Here is a 22,046-nt window from a genome sequence, read left to right on the forward strand (position 1 = left end):
CCAGGCTCATCTCGAACTCCTGACTTCAAGTGATCCAACCACCTCAGCCTCCCAAAGTGCTGGGATTACAGGCATGAGCCACTGCACTCAGCCAAATCGAGCTTCTTGGGGTTGAAGCAGGGTTAAAGCCCTGTCTCTTCTTTGTGGTACACACTTGGAATTCTTTCTCAGCCTTCAATGGGAAACAAAGTGTCCCCATGGCCAAGGCAGAGAAGTTGAAACCCTAAAAGGTATCAGCCTGAAGTCCAAGCCCAGCAGTGGGAGCAGCAAAAAATTCTGCAAATTCTATTTCTCCCTCAGCCCTGGGGCCTTGGAGGCTTAGCCAGCAGCCCCAGTGTATTTTATCTTATTAGGTGTGACAAAAACCCTCTGCCTAGGACAGGATGGGAGGGGAGGCCAGGACATCCTGCCAGCCCTCTCAGAGTGTCTGGGTAAGAACCACTGAGATGTCCAGGCACAGTGGCTCACGCCTGTAATCCCAACACTCTGGGAGGCCAAGGCAGGTGAATCACCTGAGGTCAGTAGTTCGAGACCAGCCTGGCCAACATGGTGAAACCCTGTCTCTACTTAAAATACAAAAAAATTAGCCAGGCATGGTGGTGGGCGCCTATAATCTCAGCTTCTCCTGAGGCTGAGGCAGAAGAATCACTTGAACCTGGGAGGTGGAGATTTCAGTGAGCTGAGGTTGCTCCATTGCAGTCTGGCCTGGGCAACAAGAGCGAAACTCTGTCTCAAGCAAAGCGACCACTGAGAGTTCTGGAGCAAAGTCACCCAAACTCTCTGAGCCTGAGTGGAAAAGAGAGCTGAGTACAGAATTGATCTCAGTGCAATCATGACTTAGGGTGACTGTGTAAGCTAAGACCCAACCTGAAGGACTTTCTGTCATACCTTTCCCATTTCTGGTCCCCTCCCCGTTCTACTCTCCACTTCCTCGCAGGGACTCTCCATTTCTGTTTCCCATCCAGAACCTGCCTGCTTGCCTTCCTGGAATGGGCCCCCTTTGCTTCCTGAGACCCCTCTCCTTCCTCTCCCAGATGCTTTCTTTTGCTATGGACTAAACTCTGAGACTGAGAACTCAGGGCTTCCCTGCAGGCTCTTCCCACCAGCTGTGCCCCACCCCAGCTCGCCTTGTCTACATCACCCCTCACCTAAAGTGTAAAACTCATGATCTACTCAGACACGCAGAAAAGCACTGAAAAGCATCAGCTACCCATGTCCCCAACACCAGGGTTTAATTGCGGTTTTCACGGTGCCATCTTTTCTGCAGATTTTTCTAAAAAGGAAATAAAAGGATATGTTCATTATCCTTTGAGCCCTCTCCTTAGGAGCAGCAGAATTTTAGACTTACTGGTTCTTCCTAAGCCTGTTTTATTTTATTAACTTATTTAGAGACAGGGTCTTGCTCTGTTGCCCAGGCTGGAGTGCAGTGGCACTATCACAGCTCACTGCAGCCTTGAAGTCCTGGACTTAGGGATCCTCCCGCCTCAGCCTCCTGAGCAGCTAGGACTAGAGGCATGCACCACCATGCTCAGCTAATTTTTTTTTTTTTTTTTAGAAATAGGGTCTCGCTATGTTGCCCAGGTTGGTCTTAACTCCTGGCCTCAAGCCATCCTCCCGCCTTGGCCTCTGAAAATGCTGGGATCACAAGTGTGAGCCACTGCACCCAGTCTGCTAAGCCTTCCAATACACAGACACATCTGCATTCAGGGATAGTATATGGAATTGCTCTGTGTATGTTTCTAAAAATGCACATATACAAGCATCATCTTGGTATCCTTCATCAGCTTGCTTCGCCTGCTTACCATCATACTTTTTCAGGTCATGGATACACATGTCCCTGTCTCCTTCTGTCAACTGCACACTCTCCAGCTAACCCCTGGGCTCAGCTTAGATGACCCTTCCTGCAGAAGCCCCTATGGGTGGGTCAGGGCCCTCCTTTATCTCACTGCCTATCACCCCGCATTGCTGCCAGCTGTATACTCAGCCCACTCTCAGCTCACTATCCTGTGTACAGGAGGTGACTGGATGGGAACAGGGCAGGGAGCAGCCTGCTCAGGCCTCACATTCCTTTAGGCTGCCTGGAACCCCACCTGACCACCTCCACCTCCAGGATCCGCTGCTCCTGGGGTGTGAAGCACAGGCCAAGGCGTGCTCTCTTGAGATGCTGAGGGAAGGGGAGAATTTTAGCAGTCCCCCATGGCTTACCCTCATTCATTCAGCACATGTGCAGTGCCAGTCTCTGGGGGAAGGCAGCCACACAGCCATATCTGGCTACCCCAATCACATGGTTGCTGAGATGAGAGCTACCAAGGAGAAGGGGAGACCATAGGACAGGTGGGGCTGCTCCAGCAGAGAGGCTGGGGAGGGCTTCCCTGAGGAGGAGGTGAATCTGGAAGCAGAAGAGCAGCAGTGAAGAGGTGTGTGGGGGGCATTCTGGGCAGTAGAAATGGCACAGGGAAAGACACTGTCTTGTATCCACACTGTGGCTGGGTGCGGCATGGACACAAGACAGTGGTGGGCAGGTACTGATGTTGTGTAGGGCACCAGCTCCCAGGGCCTAAGAGCAAAGGGAGGTTTGGGCCAGGGGTTAAGCAGCTGGAGGTATGGTCAGATTTATATGTTGTAAGGAGCTCCCTGGCTGCCATGGGGAAAAGGGACTGGAGAACTGGAGTGGAAGAAGCAACAGTGGGGAGGGGCTGAAGACCTGCTGGGCTGCTGGCTCTGTAGGCAGGGAGAAGTGGGGGTCCATTTAAAGGGAAAAGAGGCTGTATGCAATCAACAGCTCATGGCTGTAAAACCAGAGCTTTCGGAGGCCAAGGCAGGAGGCTTGCTTGAGCCCAGGAGTTGAAGACCAGAGTGGGTAATATAGTGAGACCCCCATCTCTACAAAAAAATAAAAATTAGTGGAGCATGATGGTATGCACACCTGTAGTCCCAGCTACCTGCGAGGCTGAGGCACAAGGACTGCTTGAGCCCAGTAGTTCAAGGCCATAGTGAGCTATAATCGCACCACTGCACTCCAATCTGGGTGATAGAGCAAGAGCCTGTCTCTAAAGAATAAATAACACTAAAAAAAAAAACAAAACAACATGGCTGGGCGCAGTGGCTCACACCTGTAATCCCAGCACTTTGGGAGGCCAAGGCGGGTGGATCACGAAGTCAAGAGATCGAGACCATTCAACATGGTGAAACCCGTCTCTACTAAAAATACAAAAAATAAGCTGGGCATGGTGATGCGTGCCTGTAATTCCAGCTACTCAGGAGGCTGAGGCAGGAGAATTGCCTGAACCCAGGAGGCTGCGGTTGCCGTGAGCGGAGATCGCACCATTGCACTCCAGCCTGGGTAACAAGAGCGAAACTCCATCTCAAAAAACAAAAAAAACCAACAAAGAAACCAAACCAGACTGGGTTAGGGAAGGGCAGGGCTGGGACCTGAAGAGAGCTCTGTCCTGCCTAGAGGCGGAAAGGGACACTGGGTGGTCTCTCAGGCTCCAGAGGCTGTAGCACAGCAACTCACTGAGAGAATCGGAGAGAACAAAGACCAGAGGCCATCTCCCCATTTGTTCCCAAGACAGGCCAGGGCAGGCAGGCTGGGAGGATGGAAGGTGGTGCCACCAACCCCAGCACAGCCCTGCAGAAGCAGAGCAGCTGCACGCTGGGAAGCCCGGGTTCTCCTCCCTGAGGAGGAGCCTTGGAAGCTCTCCAAGCCATCTTCTCCCCCAGGTCCCCCACTCCCAGGGCCTTCCTCCACCATACCCTTAGGGTGGTGCCTAACGGGTGTGAAGGGAGCTGTGTCTCTCCCCCAAAACGCCCTCTACCCAAATGACCCCCCACCCCACAATGCCTGAAATGTTACCATTAGCAGCTGCTCCTCCAGGTAAGCTCAGCTGTGTCCTGAATCAAATTTATCGAGTCTCATTCCTTCTGCCAAGAGAACTGGGCAAGGCATGAAGGGCCAAGGCCAGAGGGAAGAGAGGGAAGAGAGGTGGAGGGGGTTGCCGGGAGTGGAGGCAGTGAACACAAACACCAGTGACTCTACCATCTGGCCTGGAGCAGTCCCCAGACACAGCTGCTGCCAGCCCCAGGTATGGGTGCAGAGCCCTAACTTCCTTCCCTGGGCCCCCCTGGACTTCGTGCATCGGGCTTTGCTGGCAGGGCCCTCTCCCAAATCCATCAGGCATTCCCACTGTCACTAATCAAGGGGTGCATGTGTGTGTCTGCTTGAGTCAGCTGCCTGGTCAACTCTGGGTTTGGCTCATTTTTTTTTGAGATGGAGTCTCACTGTCTCCTAGGCTGGAGTGCATTGGTGTGACCTCAACTCACTGCAATCTCTGCCTCCCAGGTTCAAGTGATTCTCCTGCCTCAGCCTCCTGAGTAGCTGGGATTACAAATGCCCACCACCACACATGGCTAATTTTTACACTTTATTTTTGTAGAGATGGGTTTCACCATGTTGGTCAGGCTGGTCTTGAACTTGTGACCTCAAGTGATCTGCCCACCTTAGACTCCCAGAGTGCTGGGATTACAGGCGTGAGCCACTTCACCCAACCCATTATGACTTTTTTTTTTTTTAAACAGTTTCACTTTGTCACCAGGAGCGCAGTGGTACGATCTCGGCTCACTGCAACTTCTGCCTCCTGGGTTCAAGCAATTCTCCTGCCTCAGCCTCCCGAGTAGCTAGGACTACAGGCGCACACCAACACTCCCAGCTAATTTTTGTATTTTTAGAGACAGGGTTTCACCATGTTGGCCAGGATGGTCTCGATCTCCTGACTTTGTGATCCGCCCGTGGCAGCCTCCCAAAGGGCTGTGTCAGCTGCTATGATTTGCCAGGCACCCGCTCTGAACCGGGTCATGGGCTGGGCCCATCACATGCATCCTCTCATTTGATCCACCCAGCAGCCTCACCAGCTGGAGGTTGCTCTTATTATCCCACATCACAGATGAAGAAACTGAGGCTCAGAGACATTAAATGACTTGCCCAAGATCAAGCAGCTTAGGAGACACAGAGCTGGGGCCTGAACTCACGCCTGGCTAGCATCAAACCATCAAATGCCGTGTTCTTGTTTATTATTATTATTTTTTTCAGACAGTCTTGCTCTGTTGCCCAGGCACAATCTCGGCTCACTGCAACCTCTGCTTCCAGGTTCAAGCAATTCCCTGCCGAAGCCTCCTGAGTAGCTGGGATTATATGCACCTGCCACCACAACTGGCTAATTTTTTTTGTATTTTTAGCAGAGATGGGGTTTCACCATCTTGGTCAGGCTGGTCTTGAACTCCTTATCTCCTGATTCACCCACCTCGGTTTCCCAAAGTGTGGGGACTACAGGTGTGAAGCACCACCCCCGGCCAACACTGTGTTCTTAACCACCCAGAGGCTTGAGGTACTCCAGGTGCCTCCCGGTAGAGCACGCTTCCCTTTCCCCAGCTGTCCCTCCAAAGCCTGGGGTCCTGCCTCCCATGCAGAATCCCCTCCATCAGGGCTGGGCCAGTGTTGCAAGACCCGTCTAGCTGAGGCCAGGCTGCTGGGTGTTTACTGGGACGCAGGTTTGTGGGGAGGGGGAAGATTAATCCCATTCTACAGATTCAGAAGCTGAGGCTCAGGGAGGCTGTTTCTTTTCAAACAGAGGCAGAATTCAGGCTGACTGCAGAGCTGGGTCTTGGCTACTCCACTTACCCCATGACAGGTCAGACACCTCCTCTGGGAGTCCCTCCCTCATCTCCCAGCATCTGGGCTCAGATGCGACAGCTCTCACTTAAGGCCAGTCACAAAGTATGCGGATGGCCAGGCTGGAGACCTCCTCTGTCCAGCTCTATGCTCCATTGCTCCTACCTGGCCCCATCATCCTGAGGCTCATGTAATCACATGTGCACTGAAACTTAACTCCATCTTATCTCTCCGACGTGACTGCCAACGTCTCCTCCAGTTCCACCTGCTAACCCCGGCAACAGTGCTATGGAGCTCTGCAGTCATGGCCTGTCCACCATGGTATCAAGTTGAACCCTGGGTACAACACAGCTACCTTGCTCACACGTGCTTAGTAACTATAATCATCACACTGCCATTACCTGAGACGTATTGTTCTCCATCTTTTTCTTTCCTTTCTTTGCTTTTTTTTTGAGACTAAGTTTTGGTCTTGTTGCCCAGGCTGGAGTGCAATGGTGTGATCTTGGCTCACTGTAACCTCTGTCTCCTGGGTTCCAGTGATTCTCCTGCCTCAGCCTCCCTAGTAGCAGGGACTACAGGCGTGCATCAGCATACTTGGCTAATTTTGTATTTTTAGAAGAGAGGGGGTTTCTCCATGTTGATCAGGCTGGTCTTGAATTCCCAACCTCAGGTGATCTGCCTACCTTGGCCTCCCAAAGTGCTGGGATTATAGGCGTGAGCCACTGTGCCCAGCCTCCCATGCATTGTTACATCAAATCCTCAGCCAGCATCTTCAGGCAGGCACCGTGCTTATTCCCATCCCACAGGTGAGAAAACAGGCTCAGAGAGGCCAAGTGGCTTCTCTGAGGTTGCATAGCCAGGAGGGTGGGAGTGTGTCTCCCCCAGGGCCTCTCTGCCAGGCTGGACGCTGTCTTCAGTGACCTGCACCATCCCGCCTGACTGTACCATTAGCCCAGGTGTGAACACCAGCTCCCACACCTGTCATTAGGAACCCAGGCAACGGTAACAACAGGGTTCACACCCTGTCCCAGCCCTCCCGAGCTTCAACTGCTAAAAGGCAGACAAACTGGAAGGGGTGGCTTTCTCGGTGGGGTGTTCCTTTTGCTAATCTACACTTTGTAGTCCGAAGGCCTGACTGCTTTGGGTGTGGAAGTCACAAGTTGGGGCTCCTGGGTCCCCTGGGATCAGAAGGGGGGCACCCTTCGGGTCACCTCCCGTGTGCCACGGCACTGCTTCTCCCAGCAGCCCATGCATGGGATACTCAGTATCACCACTCCTGCTGTGCAGAAAGGGAAAACAAGGCTTGAGAGGCTCCAGGGTGGAAACGCCAGGATGAACAGTGAGGTGCTCTGCTGTCAGGCCGGAGCTGCTACCCGCCCCATCATGCCAAATCTCACCAGCAACCTCATCCTCCCCCAGATAATGGAGTGGGCCCCTGGAAAACTCGGGATGAAAGAATAACTGGGGGATCCGCTCCCTGGGACCAGCAACCACAGCCTAGAGACACAAGTCTGTCCCCTCCACCACCCTCTGCCACACTTGCTATGACGCTAGCCGGGCATCAGGCAATACTTGAGAGATGCCTTTGAGAGAAAGGGGTACAGGGCTGCTCCCACCTCACAATCCAGTTTGAGAACTAGTCCCCGCTAAGTGGGGGGCAGAGGGATTCGCTGGGCTGGGAGACCATCCAGGGAGGCACCTTCTCAGGACTGTGGCTGTGCTCTTTCTCTGCTGTGGCAGCAAGGTTCTAAGGAAGGGTCTTTCACCCCATGCTGGGGAGAGAATCAGGAAGGCTTCCTGGAGAAAGAGACCTCTAAACTGATGTCTGGGACCAATGGCTGTCAGCCTAGGACAGACAGTGGCTTCCTTGGGCCAGGGATAGAGTGGCAGGACCCCAAATCTTTGCTGTCCTAAACCCTCTGAGTCCCTGCAGCTGTAAAGAATGGGAGGCTTTTCATCCTCATGTTTCCGAGAAAGCCCCACCCCTCCCAGCTCATCTGGGTTCATTAGAACCTTGTGTCAGGTCCAAGCTGGGGCATTCAGGGATGGAGAGCAGCAGGAAGGAGGGAGGCTGTGGGGGGGCAGAGGGCTGGGCGAGGCCTGGCCCCTCTCCTGGTGTGTGGGTGTCTACACTCGGGAAGGACTGGATGGGCCTAGTCTCTGTGTTGGAGAGTACAGAACAGTTCTCCACAGCTGGCACAGAGCATCCAATTGTGCAACGCCTCAGGGAGCAGTGCAGGGACTGGACAGGCCCCTCACTGGGTCTGAGTGCCAGCTGGACGCAGCCATGGAGAAGCAGCGTGCATGCCGGCCCTGCCCAGTCTCTGGGGTTGTGAAAGACAGGGGAGGAGTGGGGAAATCTCCAAAGGCGAGTGATATCTCTGAGCTTGAAACAGCCAGAGATGCGGCTGGGTGGGATCACAGGGCTGGTGGGGGGAGGGGTGGAGGGGTTGGGGGTGGTTCTGAAGGGGCTGGAAGGCCAGGGAATGAAGTGTCACACTCCAGCCTGCCAGGGCCCTGCCACCGTCCGTACCTGTCTGACTGGTTGGCCTAGGCCAGACGGCAGGGGTGGGGTGGGAGCCCTGGGCCCAGAGACATCTTCTTGCCTTCATCTGGGGGATAGGGAGGGAGTGAGGAGCTGCTGGAGGGCACAGTGGGGGCTCCTAGTGAGGGCAGCTTGGGGGCAGAACTCCCATGCCATTTGCGGGCCCCCTCACCTGCCTGAAGCCTCTTGTCCCGGAAGCTGGCAAAATGGTCCTTGCTAGCTGAGAGCCTCCACTCTATTTTCCAAAGTAGGGGGATAAGCTGGATTCCCACCCCCTCCCTCAATCTCAGCATCTCCACCAGGCTCTCCTAAACCAGTTATTAAGTGAGTACATTAGGCTTATCAAAACGGACGTGGGCTGCTTCTCACTGCAAACACATCAAGACATGTCATTCCCCTCCCAGGCTGCCCTGGGAACCCGCGGCTCAGAGACGCCGCCAGTTTCGGGGCTGGGATGGGGGCAGGGAGCCACACCTCCGAGAAACCGAGCTTCGAAGACGAGGCCCTGACGCCGCCCAGCCTCTGCTCAGAACCCAGAGGGTGGGGAGGTAAAGTGGTGCCTCCGCCTGCGTCCCCGAACCCGACCCCGCACCCCCCGTCCCCGTGCCTCTCGGCGCGGCTCTGCAGCGCAGGGTGGCAGGTGCCGGGAAGTGCAGCAGCAGGTGGCCCTCCCCCTCCGGACCCCCACCCCTCACCTCCCCGACGCCAGGATACACTTGCGCGGTCTCAGAGGCACCGGAGAGCGCCCCTCAGACGCCAGCTCAATTTCCCTGCCTCAGGGCGCCCCCTGGACGGAACTTCCTTAGGTGTGAAAGTCGTACCCAAGAGCTTCCTGGGTCCCCCACAGCGACCCCGCCTTGAGTGCCGGGTCCTCCGAAAACTCCGCCCTCACATCCCAGTGGCTATTCCCGGTCCCGGGCGACCCTCGGCGCAAAAGCGACCCTGGGATCCAGGGGTGCCCTGTACCCCCAGCTCAGCTGCCCATGCCCTAGGCCCCCAAAGCAATGCCCCCTAGGCTCCTTGAGTCCCCGATGTCCCCAATTATGCGCCCCCTCGGGCACCCCAGGCAGTCCCCTCCCACCCGGCGCTGCTTCCCAGCTTCGTGGTGGCCTCGGACTCGCGTGTCCCGCACTCGGGGCTCAGCTACCGGTTCCTGGGCCCCCGTGCAGCCCCCTATTCCTATACCGCCCGGGCGGTCTTCCCGGTCCTGTGCGCCCACAGGCCCAAGAGTGTCCCAGAGCCGAGCTGCGGACGCCTCCTCACCTGCGGGTCTGCACGGTGGGGCTGTATTTGCCTTTGTTTCTCTTCCTGAAGAGCGAGTTCATGTTGGCGCTCGGGGTGCGGGCGGCGGCGGCTGGTGGGCCTTGCGCGCACCGAGGGGCGGGCGGGAGCGCAGGTGAGCGAGCCGCGGCGCGGGGAGCCCCGAGTGCAGCGCGACAGCGGCACCAGGTCCCTACTCGCGGGGGGCGGGGCGCCAGCCGGCCACTAGCTCTGCTGGCCGCTCCCGGAGAAGGTGGCGCTTACCTTCCCGAGGAGGGGCAACCGCGCGGGCGGGGCTTGGGCGCGCGGGTGGGGACACCGGGACTTGGCCGGACACCGCCCACCCCCAGCCCGGGGACTCCGGGGCCGGGAAGGCGCGGGGGCGCAAAGGCCGCCGGGGCGAGCCCTCGCAGCCCCACCCTCCCCGGCGCCGCGCGCCTCTGGCGGAGGCCTTCACCTGGTTCTGCGCTGCCGGGAGCTCAGCGCTTCTGGAGCTTTGGCGGACACCCAGCTGGGCCCCGCAAGACAGGTGCAGCAGAGATCCGCACGGGTCCCTGTGCCCTAGTAACTAGTGAATTGCACTCAGATGGTGGCAATTGAGGGAAGGGGGCTGGGCTGCGGAGGGCGGCGGCCTGAGTTCAAATCCTGCCACCCCCACATCGGCTGGCACTTCTGGACAAAGTGTTTTGCTGCTTTCAGCTACCGTTTACTTCTTTGTCAGACGATGATAACCGCCACTCCATCCGAAGGGCCTGTGGGGCTGTCCCCTGCAGGTAATGTACGCAAGGTGCTGAGCGAAGTGCCCTGGCCCGAATCTGCTCTCAGCCTGCCATCTCGGGTGGACAAAAACTCCTTTGAAACCTCAATAACTCTAGGCTCTGGCACGAGAGAAGAGCTTCATAGCTGGTCATAAAAGCTACTCGATTCCTGCTCAGAACAAGGACGTTGCACAAATCTGCCAGCATGTCCTGGCTCAGACTGTGTGCCAGTGGAGAAGGCTGCCTTTAGACGGAAATCTGACCTGGAGCCCGGATGGGGCCTCACAGCAGGGAGGGTTCAGCGCCAATGTGGAGGGTGGTAAGGGTCTGAGCCCAGCAGGAAGCAGGAGCCCAGGGGAGACACCAGAAGGGAGCGATTGAGAGACTATGTTATGGCCAAAAGGCTATTAGGGCTCAGATAGGGAGTGATAAGGTTTGTGGGGAGGGGCCTCCAACTGGGCGTCTGGAGTCCTGGGTTCAAGTTCATCTGTCTGAGTCTTCAGACTAGTCTCTTCCCCACTTGTTTTGTATTTAAAAATAAGGTGGCTTGGCTGGGCTGGGCACCGTGGTTCACTCCTGTAATCCCAGAACTTCGGGAGGCCAAGGCAGGTGGATCATTTGAGGTCAGGAGTTTGAAACCAGCCATATCGAAACCGTGTCTCTACTAAAAATACAAAAATTAGCTGGGGTGGCCTTCGCCTGTAATCCCAGCTACTCAGGAGGCTAAGGCAGGAGAATCACTTGAACCTGGTTGCAGTGAACCGAGATCATGCCACTGCACTCTGGCCCGGGCAAGAGTAAGACTCCCAAAATAAATAAAATAAAATAAAATAAAAATAAGGAGGTTGATGGGGAATTCATTTCCAAGGGCTTTTCCTGCCCACAGCCCCAGAGTGTCTAAGACATCAAGTGTTCTCCAGGTCTCTCTTGTCCCTGCCACGGAAGGACTGTGGTTTCCAAGTATTACAGGAAACTCTAGGAAAACATTATCATCATTATTGTTAAGACAGGATCTCACCGTGTTGCCTACGTGGGCTCGCTGCAGCCTCAACCTCCTGGGCTCAAGCGATCCTCCTGCCACAGCCTCCTGAGGAGCTGGGACTACAGGCACCCACCAGCACACCTAGTGAATGTTTACAATTTTTTGTAGAGATGGGGTTTTAATTCACCATATTGCCCAGGCTGGTCTTGAACTCCTGGGCTCAAGTGATCTGCCCACCTCCCAAGGTGCTGGGATTACAGGCATGAGCCACCATGCCCACCCAACCTTATTCTTTTTTTTTTTGAGACGAAGTTTCGCTCTTGTTTCCCAGGCTGGAGTATAATGGCACCATCTTGGCTCACTGCAACCTCCACCTCCTGCGTTCAAGCAATTCTTCTGGCTCAGCCTCCCAAGTAGGTGGGATTCAGGCATGCACTACCACCCCAGCTAATTTTGTATTTTTAGTAGAGATGGGATTCCTCCATGTTGGTTAGGCTGGTCTTGAACTCCCGACCTCAGGTGATCCGCCCGTCTCAGCCTGCCAAAGTGCTGAGATTACAGGTGTGAGTCACCACACCCAGTCAACTTTATTCTTAATGGGGCTTCTATGGGTGGGTTTAACCCATTTATGCCCGAGGTTGCAATTTTTTGAATTGAACAATCGGACCTTGCCAATGACCTTGAGCAGCAGGAGATAAATAACTCCCACAGGCATAGCGTTCCAATAAAGGAACATTAGGCATAAACTTTTAGGGATGTGACTCCTCCTAAAGTTGTCCCTTTTTCTTCCTCCCTCCCTCCCTTCCTTCCTCCCTCTTTCTTTTCTTGCTTTCTTTCTTCTTTGAGACTCAGTTGCCCAGGCTGGAGTATAGTGGCACAATCATAGCTCACTGCAGCCTTGACTTTCAGGGCTCAAGCAATCCTCCCACCCCAGCTTCCTGAGTAGCTGGATTCACAGGTGTCCACCACCACACCTGGCTAATTTTTAAAACGTTTATATTTACATGTTTTTTGTTTCTGGTCTTTCTTCCTTTTTTTTTGAGACAGAGTTTCGCTCTTGTTATCCAGGCTTGAGTGCAATGGCGTGATCTTGGCTCACTGAAACCTCTGTCTCCCGGGTTCAAGTAATTCTCCTGCCTCAGCCTCCCGAGTAGCTGGGATTACAGGTATGTGCCACCATGCCTGGCTAGAGACAGGGTTTCTCCATGTCGGTCAGGCTGGTCTTGAACTCCCGTCTTCAGGTGAGTTACCCGCCTTGACTTCTCAAAGTGCTGGGGTTACAGGCGTGAGCCACCGTGCCCGGCCTGTATATATTTTTTGTAGAGATGGGGTCTCACTGTGTTGCCCGAGCTGGTTTTGAACTCCTGGGCTCAAGCAATCTTCCCATCTTGTCCTCCCAAAGTGCTGGGACTTCAGGCGTGAGCCACTGCACCCAGCCCTAAAGTTGCTTTCAAAATATGTGCATGTTCCTGGGGGAGGAGGTACTGCTCAGTGCAGTCAGTCATTCACTCATTTAGCAAATGTCTCCCATCACCCTCCCAGCCTCAGTGTGCCTGGCTCTGCTTGTTGTACACAGACGAGAAAAGGGAAAAGAAGAAGAAACACAAAAGGGCCTTTCTCTTTGGGAGCTTTCAGGTCCTGGGGCAGTGGACACATATTAAAAACATTAACTGTCTTTTTTCTTTGAGACAGGGTATTGCTGTGTTACCCTGGCTGGAGTGCAGTTGTGCAATCAAAGCTCACTACAGCCTTGATCTCCCAGACTGAAGTCATCCTCTCTTCTCTGCCTCCCTCTCAAGTAGCTGGGACCACGGGAATGCATCACCATGCCTGGCTAATTTTGAAAACTGTCTGTAGAGATGGGCTCTCACTCTGTTGCCCAGGCTGGTCTTGAACTCCTGCAGGCTCCCGAACTTCTGGGATTGCAGGCGTCAGTTACCACACCCGGCCAAACTGTGAACTTTTTGAATGGGTCTGGGACCCATGAAGGAGAAAGATCCTGGGAGAGACGGTGGTTCTGAGGTTGTTGCACCTTAGGATCTCTAGGGGTTTGTAAAAGGCATATTCTGTGTCCCTGGCACCCTTGACATCCTGACTGGTGGGTTTGAGGAGGGAGGACCCAGGAATATGAACCCTGGACAAGCTCACCAGGTGGTCTGAGACCTGTGTGTGCAGCCCCCCAGCTGCTCAGGCAGGCAGGCCTGAACAGAGCTCCCCACCAAACCTGATCCTCCCCCAACTCGGCTCTGCCTGGCTCTGTCTCCGGTGCTGTCCCCACGTGGGCATTCCTCATTGGAAGGTAAGGGTGTCACAATGCCCTTCCTGGTCCAAAAGTGATTTCCTTGCCTAGTTCTAGGTCCCCAAAGGGATGCTCCCTCCAGCCAGCTGATATTGGGAGCAGGTGTTAGAGAGGAGCTGGGGTTTCAGAACACAGGTGTGTGGGGAGTCACCTGGGACCTGCAGAAGCCTGAACTCAAACGGAGCTGGCTCACCACACAGACCGCATCCCCACCACCCAAGAGGGGTTCCCAGGGAACTTAGCAGTTGCTGTCGCCCCCACTCTGCCTCTGCCTGGACAGCCTCCCTGTGACTTTCCCCACAGGTGAGCTCTTACTCTGGCTCAGCATGCCTTGAGGATGGTCACTGCAACAGTGTTGCTGACATTGTGCTCAGTGTGCATTCTGGGATGCTTTTAACAACATTGTTCCTTATGGAGGAGCTCTGGGGAGAAACTGCTGCCCATGGGGAGGGTGTTGGTCAGGTATCCAGAGCAGCCTACACTGGGAAGACCTGCAGCTGGAAAAGGGGCAGATGTGGAGGCCCTATGTAGACCACACACAGAGTTGAGTGCCAGATGCAAAGTGCAAAAGAGAGAGGGAAAGAGAGAGAGTATTCGGTGTGTAATATGCTTGTCTATGCACAGAAAACTTCTGGAAGGATACATGAGAAACTGTTAGCTGAATCTCCCCAAAAAGGATAAAAAAGAAGTTTGATTTTTCTTTTCTTTCTTCTTTTTTTTTTTAATTGCATTTTAGGTTTTGGGTCTTTCTTCTTTTTTTTTTGAGGCTGAGTTTCGCTCTTGTTGCTCAGGCTGGAGTGCAATGGTGCAATCTCAGCTCACTGCAACCTCCACCTCCCGGCGATTCTCCTGCCTCAGGCTCCCCAGAAGCTGGGATTACAGGTGTGTGCCACCACGCATGGCTAATTTTGTATTTTTAGTAGAGATGAGGTTTCACCATGTTGGCCCAGGCTGATATTGAACTTCTGACCTCAAGTGATCCACCCGCCTTGGCCTCCCAAAGTGTTGGGATTACAGGAGCAAGCCACTGGACCTGGCCCTTTCTTTTTTCTGTTTTTTTTTTTTTTTTTTTTTTTTTTTTTTTGACAGAGTCTCGCTCTGTCACCCAGGCTGGAATGCAGTGACATGAATTTGGCTAACTGCAGCCTCTGCCTCCTGGATTTAAGCGATTCTTCTGCCTCAGCCTTCTGAATAGTTGGGACCACAGGTGTGCACAACCACAGCTGGCTAATTTTTGTATCTTTGTAGAGACGAGGTTTTGCCATATTGACCAGGCTGGTCTCTAATCCTGACCTTAAGCGATCTGCCCACCTCAGCCTCCCAAAGTGTTGGGATTACAGGCGTGAGCCACTGTGCCAGGCCCAGACCCGAGCCTGAATCCCACTCAGTCCTTTTCAGCTGTGTGAACATGGGCAAATCATTTTGCCTCTCTGAGCCTCAGTTTTCCTCATCTGGGAAGTGGGCACGAGCTGAGCATCAACTTCACAGGATGAAAGCTTGTGTGTTAAGTACTCAGTATGTCCTCTGGCAGTTAGGGAGGCCCTGATGAAGGGGAGGGGATTCTACCTGTAGCTAGAGACTGTGTGTTCGTGGGATGAGGGTGCAAGTGATTACAGGAGCTCCAAACACTGTCAAAACTCTAGGCTTCTCCAATCTGCTAAATCTCCTTTCCCTACAACTCCTAGGAAGGTGATAGTCAAGTTTGGGGGAGGGAACAGGACCAGGGGCCTCTGGGTCAGCAGGCATGTAGCTCAGCTGCTGAATAACAGTAACGACACTGATAATAGTAATGTCACCTCTTGTTTATTGAGGGCCGACTCCGTGCCAGGCGGCATGGCACATGCCCAGCCACCCCCACTGGGTGAAGCACGGCAGTGCTCCCTGCCTGGGAGTAGCCACTTCCTTGTCTTACTTTCTTTAATTAAGACACAGGGTCTTGTTCTGTCACCCAGGCTGCAGTACATAGTTCACTGCAATCATAGTTCACTGCAGCCTCGAACTCCTGGACTCAAGAAATCCTCCCACCACAACCTCTTGAGTAGCTGGGACTACAGGTGCATACCACAAAGCTTCGCTAATTTTGTTGTTGTTGTTGAGATGGAGTCTTGCTCTGTTGCCAGGCTGGACTGCAGTGGCACGATCTCAGCTCACTGCAACCTCCACCTCCTGGGTTCAAGTGATTCCCCTGCCTGAGCATCCCCAGTAGCTGGGACTACAGGTATGCACCACCACGACCTGCTAATTTTGTGTGTGTGTGTTTTAGTAGAAACTGGGTTTCACCATGTTGGCCAGGATGGTCTCGATCTCCTGACCTAGTGATCTGCCTACCTTGGACTCCCAACGTGCTGCTGGGATTACAGGCATAAGCCACTTCGCTTGGCCAAGCCTGGTTAATTTTTAAAATTTCTGTAAAGATGAGGTCTTGCTGTTGCCCAGGCTGGTTGAGAACTCCTGGTCTCAAGTGATCCTCCCACCTTGGCCTTCCAAAGTGCTGGGATTACAGGCATGAGCCATGGTGCCCGGCCTCTCTTACTTTTCAGAGAAGGGAACAGGCCCTGAGAAGCACAGTGCCCAGGTGGGCTGGCACCTGGGTCAGCCTGCTCCCGGCCTGAGCTCTCAGACTCCTGCCTGCCTCCACTCTTTAAAGTTCTAATTCCTAGGCTTGAGCTTGGGGCAGCTGGGCTGGTCTCCCGCTGACTCAACTGAGCCTGGCCCAGGAGTGGCGGGGAGAATTAGCCGATTTAGGGAGGAATTTGAGTGGTGCTTCACCATCCTTCCTCTCTCCATTCTTTAGGAGCTGGGCTAGGAGCTGGTGTGGCTGTGTGTGTGTGCGCGCACGTGCGTATACACGTGTGCACGCCACACGTTTGTGGGCAGGCCGGACGGGGTGGGAGATCCGTTCTCACCCCATGCATCCTCCTCTGTGCAGATGGGATTTGTTTGGATCCGCGAAGCCCTCTCCTGCCAAGTGACTCATCCTCTCTGCTGCTGTGGGTGGAGGGCCAGCCTGCCGGGGTGGGGGAGGGTGCTTGCTTTCCTCGGGTTTGCTTGCACCTTCAGGGCCATTGGTTCCCTGGTAGCCAGGCTGCCCTCGGCAATCCTGAAACCTGTGCTCCTTTTGGAGCCAGACTGGGCAGCCAGCTCATGGGAGGCCACCAACTTTGGAAGGGTCCCCCTTGCCCGCCCTCCTTGTTTGTCATCACTGTTGCTTGCCCCAGCAGCTGGAGAGGTGTTTGGGGTATTTGCCTGTGAATCAGTTTGAAACAAGAAGGGCCACATTCCCCCAGCCCAACACAGAGTGACGTGGGATAGATTTGAAGCCTTCTCCCAGGGTGGAGGCCTAAGTCCCTCCTCTCCGGGACAGCCATTCTCCCATCCGCAGCCGTATGGCCTCACCCCCACTTGGGGTACATTTCAAAATGCACATTCCAGGGTCCCTCCCGGAGATTAGAGTTGGGTGAGTCTTGGCAGGACCTAGAAATCTGCATTTATTTATTAATTATAGAGATGAAGTCTCACTGTGTTACCTATACTGGGTTTGAATGCCTGGGATCAAGCCATCCTCTTGCCTCTGGTATTACAGGCATGAGCCACCAAGGAATCTGCATTTTTTTCTTCTTGAGACAGGGTCTCACTCTGTCACCCAGGCTGGAGTGCAGTGGTGTTATCTCGGCTCATCACAACCTCTATCTCCCAGGCTCAGGTGATTCTTCTGCCTCAACCTGCTGAGTAGCTGGCATTTCAGGCACCCACTGTCATCACTGGTTAATTTTTGTATTTTTAGTTGAGATGGGGTTTTACCATGTTGGCCAGGCTGGTCGAAAACTCCTGACTGCAAATGATTCACCAACCTTGGCCTCCCAAAGTGCTGGTATTAAAGGTATGAGCTACCACACCTGGCAAGGAATCTGCATTTTAACAAACACCTACTCCCTGGGATGCTGAGGCAGGGAGGTTTGGGGCTGCTCCGAGAAACACAGCTGTGAACAGAGACAGATGCAGCAGCAGCTCAGGCTCTGGTCTGCCCACAGCCAGGAGACACAGGCTTCACCCTGAAGCCGACCTGGGTTTGAAACAAACTTGGCTTCACCTCACAACTCAGCTGTGTGACCTTGGGCAAGGGGGCTCTCTTCACCTCTCTAGATACCAGTTTCCCTGTCTGTAAAATAGGGAAGAGCTGGTGGGCAGGGACGTGTACACAGCACCTGGCATGAAGACCCTGTTCCTGCCCCTGCTTCAAGGCAACAGGAGGGGCTGGCCCAGCCTCATCCCTGTTTTGTAACATGTGTTTACTTTTCTTGCGGGACAATTCAAGGGGTGGAAAATTGTGCTGGCCCTCCAGCCCATATGGGCTGACTCACGCTCAGCTCCGGGCTGGGGGCCCTGTGAGCTCCCCACAGTCCCCACTGGGGCTAGAGGGGAGGCCAGGCCCTGGCTGCTGGAGCAGGACAGGGTCCACGGTGAGTCACGATCTCCCTGCCCCTGAGTCATCCCCTGAGAATGTGCCTCAGGCCCCTACCCGCCCTGGCCCCCTGGCAGAATGCCACTTCCCCCTGCCTGCCAGGCAGCCCTGCCCTCCTGCTGGCCCAGGGAGCTGCTGTTCTGACAGCCGCACTCTTGGCTCTCTCCTGGATGCAGATGTGCACCTGTGCACCCTGTGTGTTATCAAAATACTGAACCAGCTCCCAACCAGTAGTTGAATAGTGATTGCTCTGAGCCCCCGGCAACCCTGCTTTTTTCCCTCCCCAGCCATTGAGGGGTTAGCCCTGGACTCAGCAAACGGTTTTTGGGCTCTGCCTCACCCAAGGCTGGGGTCTGCCATGATGATGACCAGCCCATCAGCCCATCTTGCAGATCCAGATCTTTGGGGTTTCAGACATCTCATCTTGTACCTGGCCACATTCCTTCTTCTTTTTCTCTTTAAGACAGGGTCTTACTCTGTCATCAAGGCTGAAGTGCAGGAGCATGATCACAGCTCACTGTAGCCTCAAACTCCTGGGCTCGAGCAATCCTCCCATCTCAGCCTCCTGAGTTGCTAGGACCACAGGGTCGCCACCACACCTGGCTAATTAAAAACTTTTTTGGGCCAGGTGAGGTGGCTCATGCCTGTAATCCCAAGACTTTGGGAGGCTGAGGTGGCGGATCACCTGAGGTCAGGAGTTCAAGACCATCCTGGCCAACATGGGGAAATGCTGTCTCTACTGAAAATATAAAAATTAGCCAGGTGTGTTGGCAGGCACCTGAAATCTCAGCTACTCAGGAGGCTAAGGCAGGAGAATCGCTGGAACCGGGGAGGCGGAGGCTGCAGTGAGCCGAGATCATGCTACTGCACTCTAGCCTAGGCGACAGAGCAAGACTCCATCTCAAAAAATAAAATAAAATAAAATAACTTTTTTGTAGAGTTAGGCTCTAGCTATGTTGCCCAGGCTGGTCTCATACTCCTGGGCTTAAGCGATCCTCCCACCTCTGCCACTCAAAGTGCTGGGATTATAGGCGTGAGCCACCATGCCCAGCCCCTGGGCCACTATGTGACACAACCTGCTATACATCTTCCACTTGTCAAGCCTGGCCCTAGGCCTTTCATCGGGGGGCATTAAGTAAGGAAGTCATACTGTCAGGGCAGAGAGAGGGGCTGGGCAGGGCTGGAAAGAAAGGCTCTGCCAGCACAGGATCCCCACAGGACAGGCTGCCCAACCCAGCCCCAAAACTCACGTCCTCTGTCCAACGCCCAAGCCTGCATCCTCCCTGCCCCACCTCACCTCACGCTGCCCAGACTGGTGGGGCTGCATTTTTGGGGATAGTGTCAGGTGTGACGGGACAGCCCAGGTCAGGAGGTCAGGCCCCATTTCCTCCCCAACCAGGATGCCTGAGTGATGGACAGACCAAACCACAAGGGGCAGAATACAAAGCCAAATTAGGTTTTAGCTTGAAGCCAACCTGGGTTTGAACCCTGGCTCTGCCATGCGCCAGGTTTTGTGACCATGGGTTGGTGGCTTAACCTCTCTGTAACATGGGGAAGAGCCAGTAAGCCAAGGTGTCAAATCTCAAATGCTCTGTTTCCTTGCTGTGTGACCCTGGGCAAATGTCTTCATCTCTTTCAACCTCAGTTTTCCCATCTGCAAATGGGGACACTCTGACACCTGCTCTGTGGGGTCAGAAGTCTCAGTAAAGGAAGATATGGAATCATGGCAAATAACTTCTGTTGGGCATTTACTATGAACCAGGCCACATGCTAAGTACCAGGTTTGGAGACTGGCACTTTTTGTTCCAGCTTGATTGAGACATGATGAATATGCAAGAAAGGGCACATTTAAAAAAATTTTAGCCTAGGCATGGTGTCTCATGCCTGTGATCCCAGTACTTTGGGAGGCTGAAGTGGGCAGATCACCTGAGGTCAACAGTTCAAGACCAGCTTGGCCAACATTGTGAAGCCCCGTCTTTACTAAAAATACAAAAATTAGCCAGGCATGGTGGCAGGTGCCTGTAATCCCAACTACTTGGGAGGCTGAAGCAGGACAATCACTTGAACCCAGGAGGCAGAGGTTGCAATGAGCTGAGATCATGCCGCTGCACTCCAGCCTGGGTGACAGACTGAAGTGTTCAGCATCATTGTTGAATGAATAAATGAATGAGTGGGAGGACCAGTGTACTGTTGTTATCCCAGGGAAGGTCCCCCTAGAGGAGGACCAGGGAAGGGTTAGTAGGTCCCGAGTTAAAACTATGATAGAAGAAAAGGGGTTCATTGGTTTGTTCATCATCCATCCATCCATCTTTCCCTCCCTCAATCCATTCACTTGTCAAATATTTACTGAGCACCTACTACATGTCAAGTCCTGTTCTAGGCACTCAGGATACAAGATCAAGTTTAACAGACTGGTTCCTGCCCCAGGAACTTGCTGAGGGGGACAGAAGTGGGAATGGCCAAACAGTGTTAAGTTTGAGGCCCCCTTGAGTGGATCATGGCGCCTCTCCTGTGTGCAGACAGTCTGCAGTAGGCACAGAGCCACCGTCAAGTAGGGGCCCAGGGACACTATGAAGAAAGTGCCCAGACTCCAGTCTGAGTGGGGTTGAGGACCCAGTGAGGAAGGGGAGGCCCTGGTTTGAAGGGCGCCAGATGCCTTCATGTTCTCTGCATCACTGGCGTTTCCCAGGAGACAGGCTCCTCCCCGACTCTAGCAGAGGATCTCGACTTCTTGCCCCAACAATACCTCCAACAAATCACTCATCCATTTATTGAACATCTATTATGTACCCAGCTCTGGGGATATAGTAGTAAACACAACATAGCCCCCACATTCTGGGGGTCCCCCTATCTTGAAAGGGAAGAGGGACAGAAAAGCAAACAGATAACCATATTTTTTACAAATGAAATAACCTAAGTGCCCATCAATGGGGAAGTGGTGGTAAACTACATAGCTGCCCTAGTCTGGGAGGAATTCAGGGAGGCCTATGGTCCTCACAGGGAAGCTAAGGGTGTAGCAAGTGAAAAAAGGAAGCTGCCTGCCATTAGGTGTCGCGTTTTGCCATTTACACTTTAGAACGGAGCTGCCCTGTCCTGCCTGCCTGTCTGGCTCTGCCTCTGCCCATAGTTCAAGCTCTCTGCTGAGCTCAAACATTCCTGCTGAGATCAGACAGCCAAGCCCCCATCAGCTGCCTCCCAGGCCATTCTCTAATCACAAACTCAGGCTTAATCCCCACACAGGCCCTCCCCACACAGGCCCAGGACTCCGCTCTGGGCAAATAACCCTCCTCCCAGCCCTGAAGTCCCTGTCCTACCCCTACGCCTACCCAGACCATCCTGTCCCCACCCTCCAGCCAAAGGGCCAACCCTGGTTGCGGGTGGGGAGATTTCAGTGTACCCTTGTCCAACAAAACTGCCTGTAATGATGAAAATATTCTGTATACATGGTGGTGACAAGCCACGTGTGGCTATTGAACACGTGAAATGTTACTAGTGCAACTGAGGAACTGAATTGTTCATGTTTAAAAATTCATTTTGGCCGGGTGAACTGGCTCATGCCTGTAATCCCAGCTACTTGTGGTAGGCTGAGGCAGGAGAATTGCTTGAACCCTGGAGGTGGAGGATGCAGTGAGCAAGACTGTGCCACTGCACTCCAGCCTGGGTGACAAAGTGAGACTCTGTCTCAAAAAAAAATTTATTGTCGGGCGCGGTGGCTGTAATCCTAGCACTTTGGGAGGCTGAGGTGGGTGGATCACCTGAGGTCAGGAGTTCAAGACCAGTTCATGGCCATCGTGGTGAAACCCATCTTTAAAAAACAATTTTTTTTTCTTTTAATTTATTAATTTATTTTTTGTAGAGATCAGGGGGGTTTTCACTATGTTGCCCAGGCTGATCTTGAACTCCCAAGCTCAAGCCATCCTCTGGACTAAGCCTCCCAAAGTGCTGGGATGACAGTCGCCTGCCACCATGCCCAGCCTGAATTGTTACTTTCCTTGTTTATGTATACTGTTACTTATGTAAATATAGAATGTATTCATATTTACAGAATTTAATTAATGCAAACATAAGTAGC

The 22,046-nt window shown here is 53.7% G+C and overlaps 1 protein-coding gene across 4 annotated transcripts in view; it reads right to left on the reverse strand.

The window, feature by feature from the left end:
• PPL (periplakin) overlaps positions 1-22,046 on the reverse strand; it is a 75,541-nt gene that overhangs the window by 48,021 nt on the left and 5,474 nt on the right. For 2 of the 4 annotated variants that reach the window (XM_002755874.7, XM_035266849.3), the window contains exon 1: positions 9,477-9,637. The exons of the other annotated variants lie outside the window; for them this stretch is intronic. In XM_002755874.7, coding sequence (XP_002755920.4) covers positions 9,477-9,538 — 62 coding nt within the window. In that variant the 5' untranslated portion in view covers positions 9,539-9,637. Of the gene's footprint in view, positions 1-9,476; positions 9,638-22,046 lie in introns of those variants that run through there. 4 annotated transcript variants of the gene reach the window in all.

Source organism: Callithrix jacchus, chromosome 12 (assembly GCF_049354715.1).
Source record: "Callithrix jacchus isolate 240 chromosome 12, calJac240_pri, whole genome shotgun sequence".
Taxonomy (NCBI): Eukaryota; Metazoa; Chordata; class Mammalia; order Primates; family Cebidae; genus Callithrix; species Callithrix jacchus.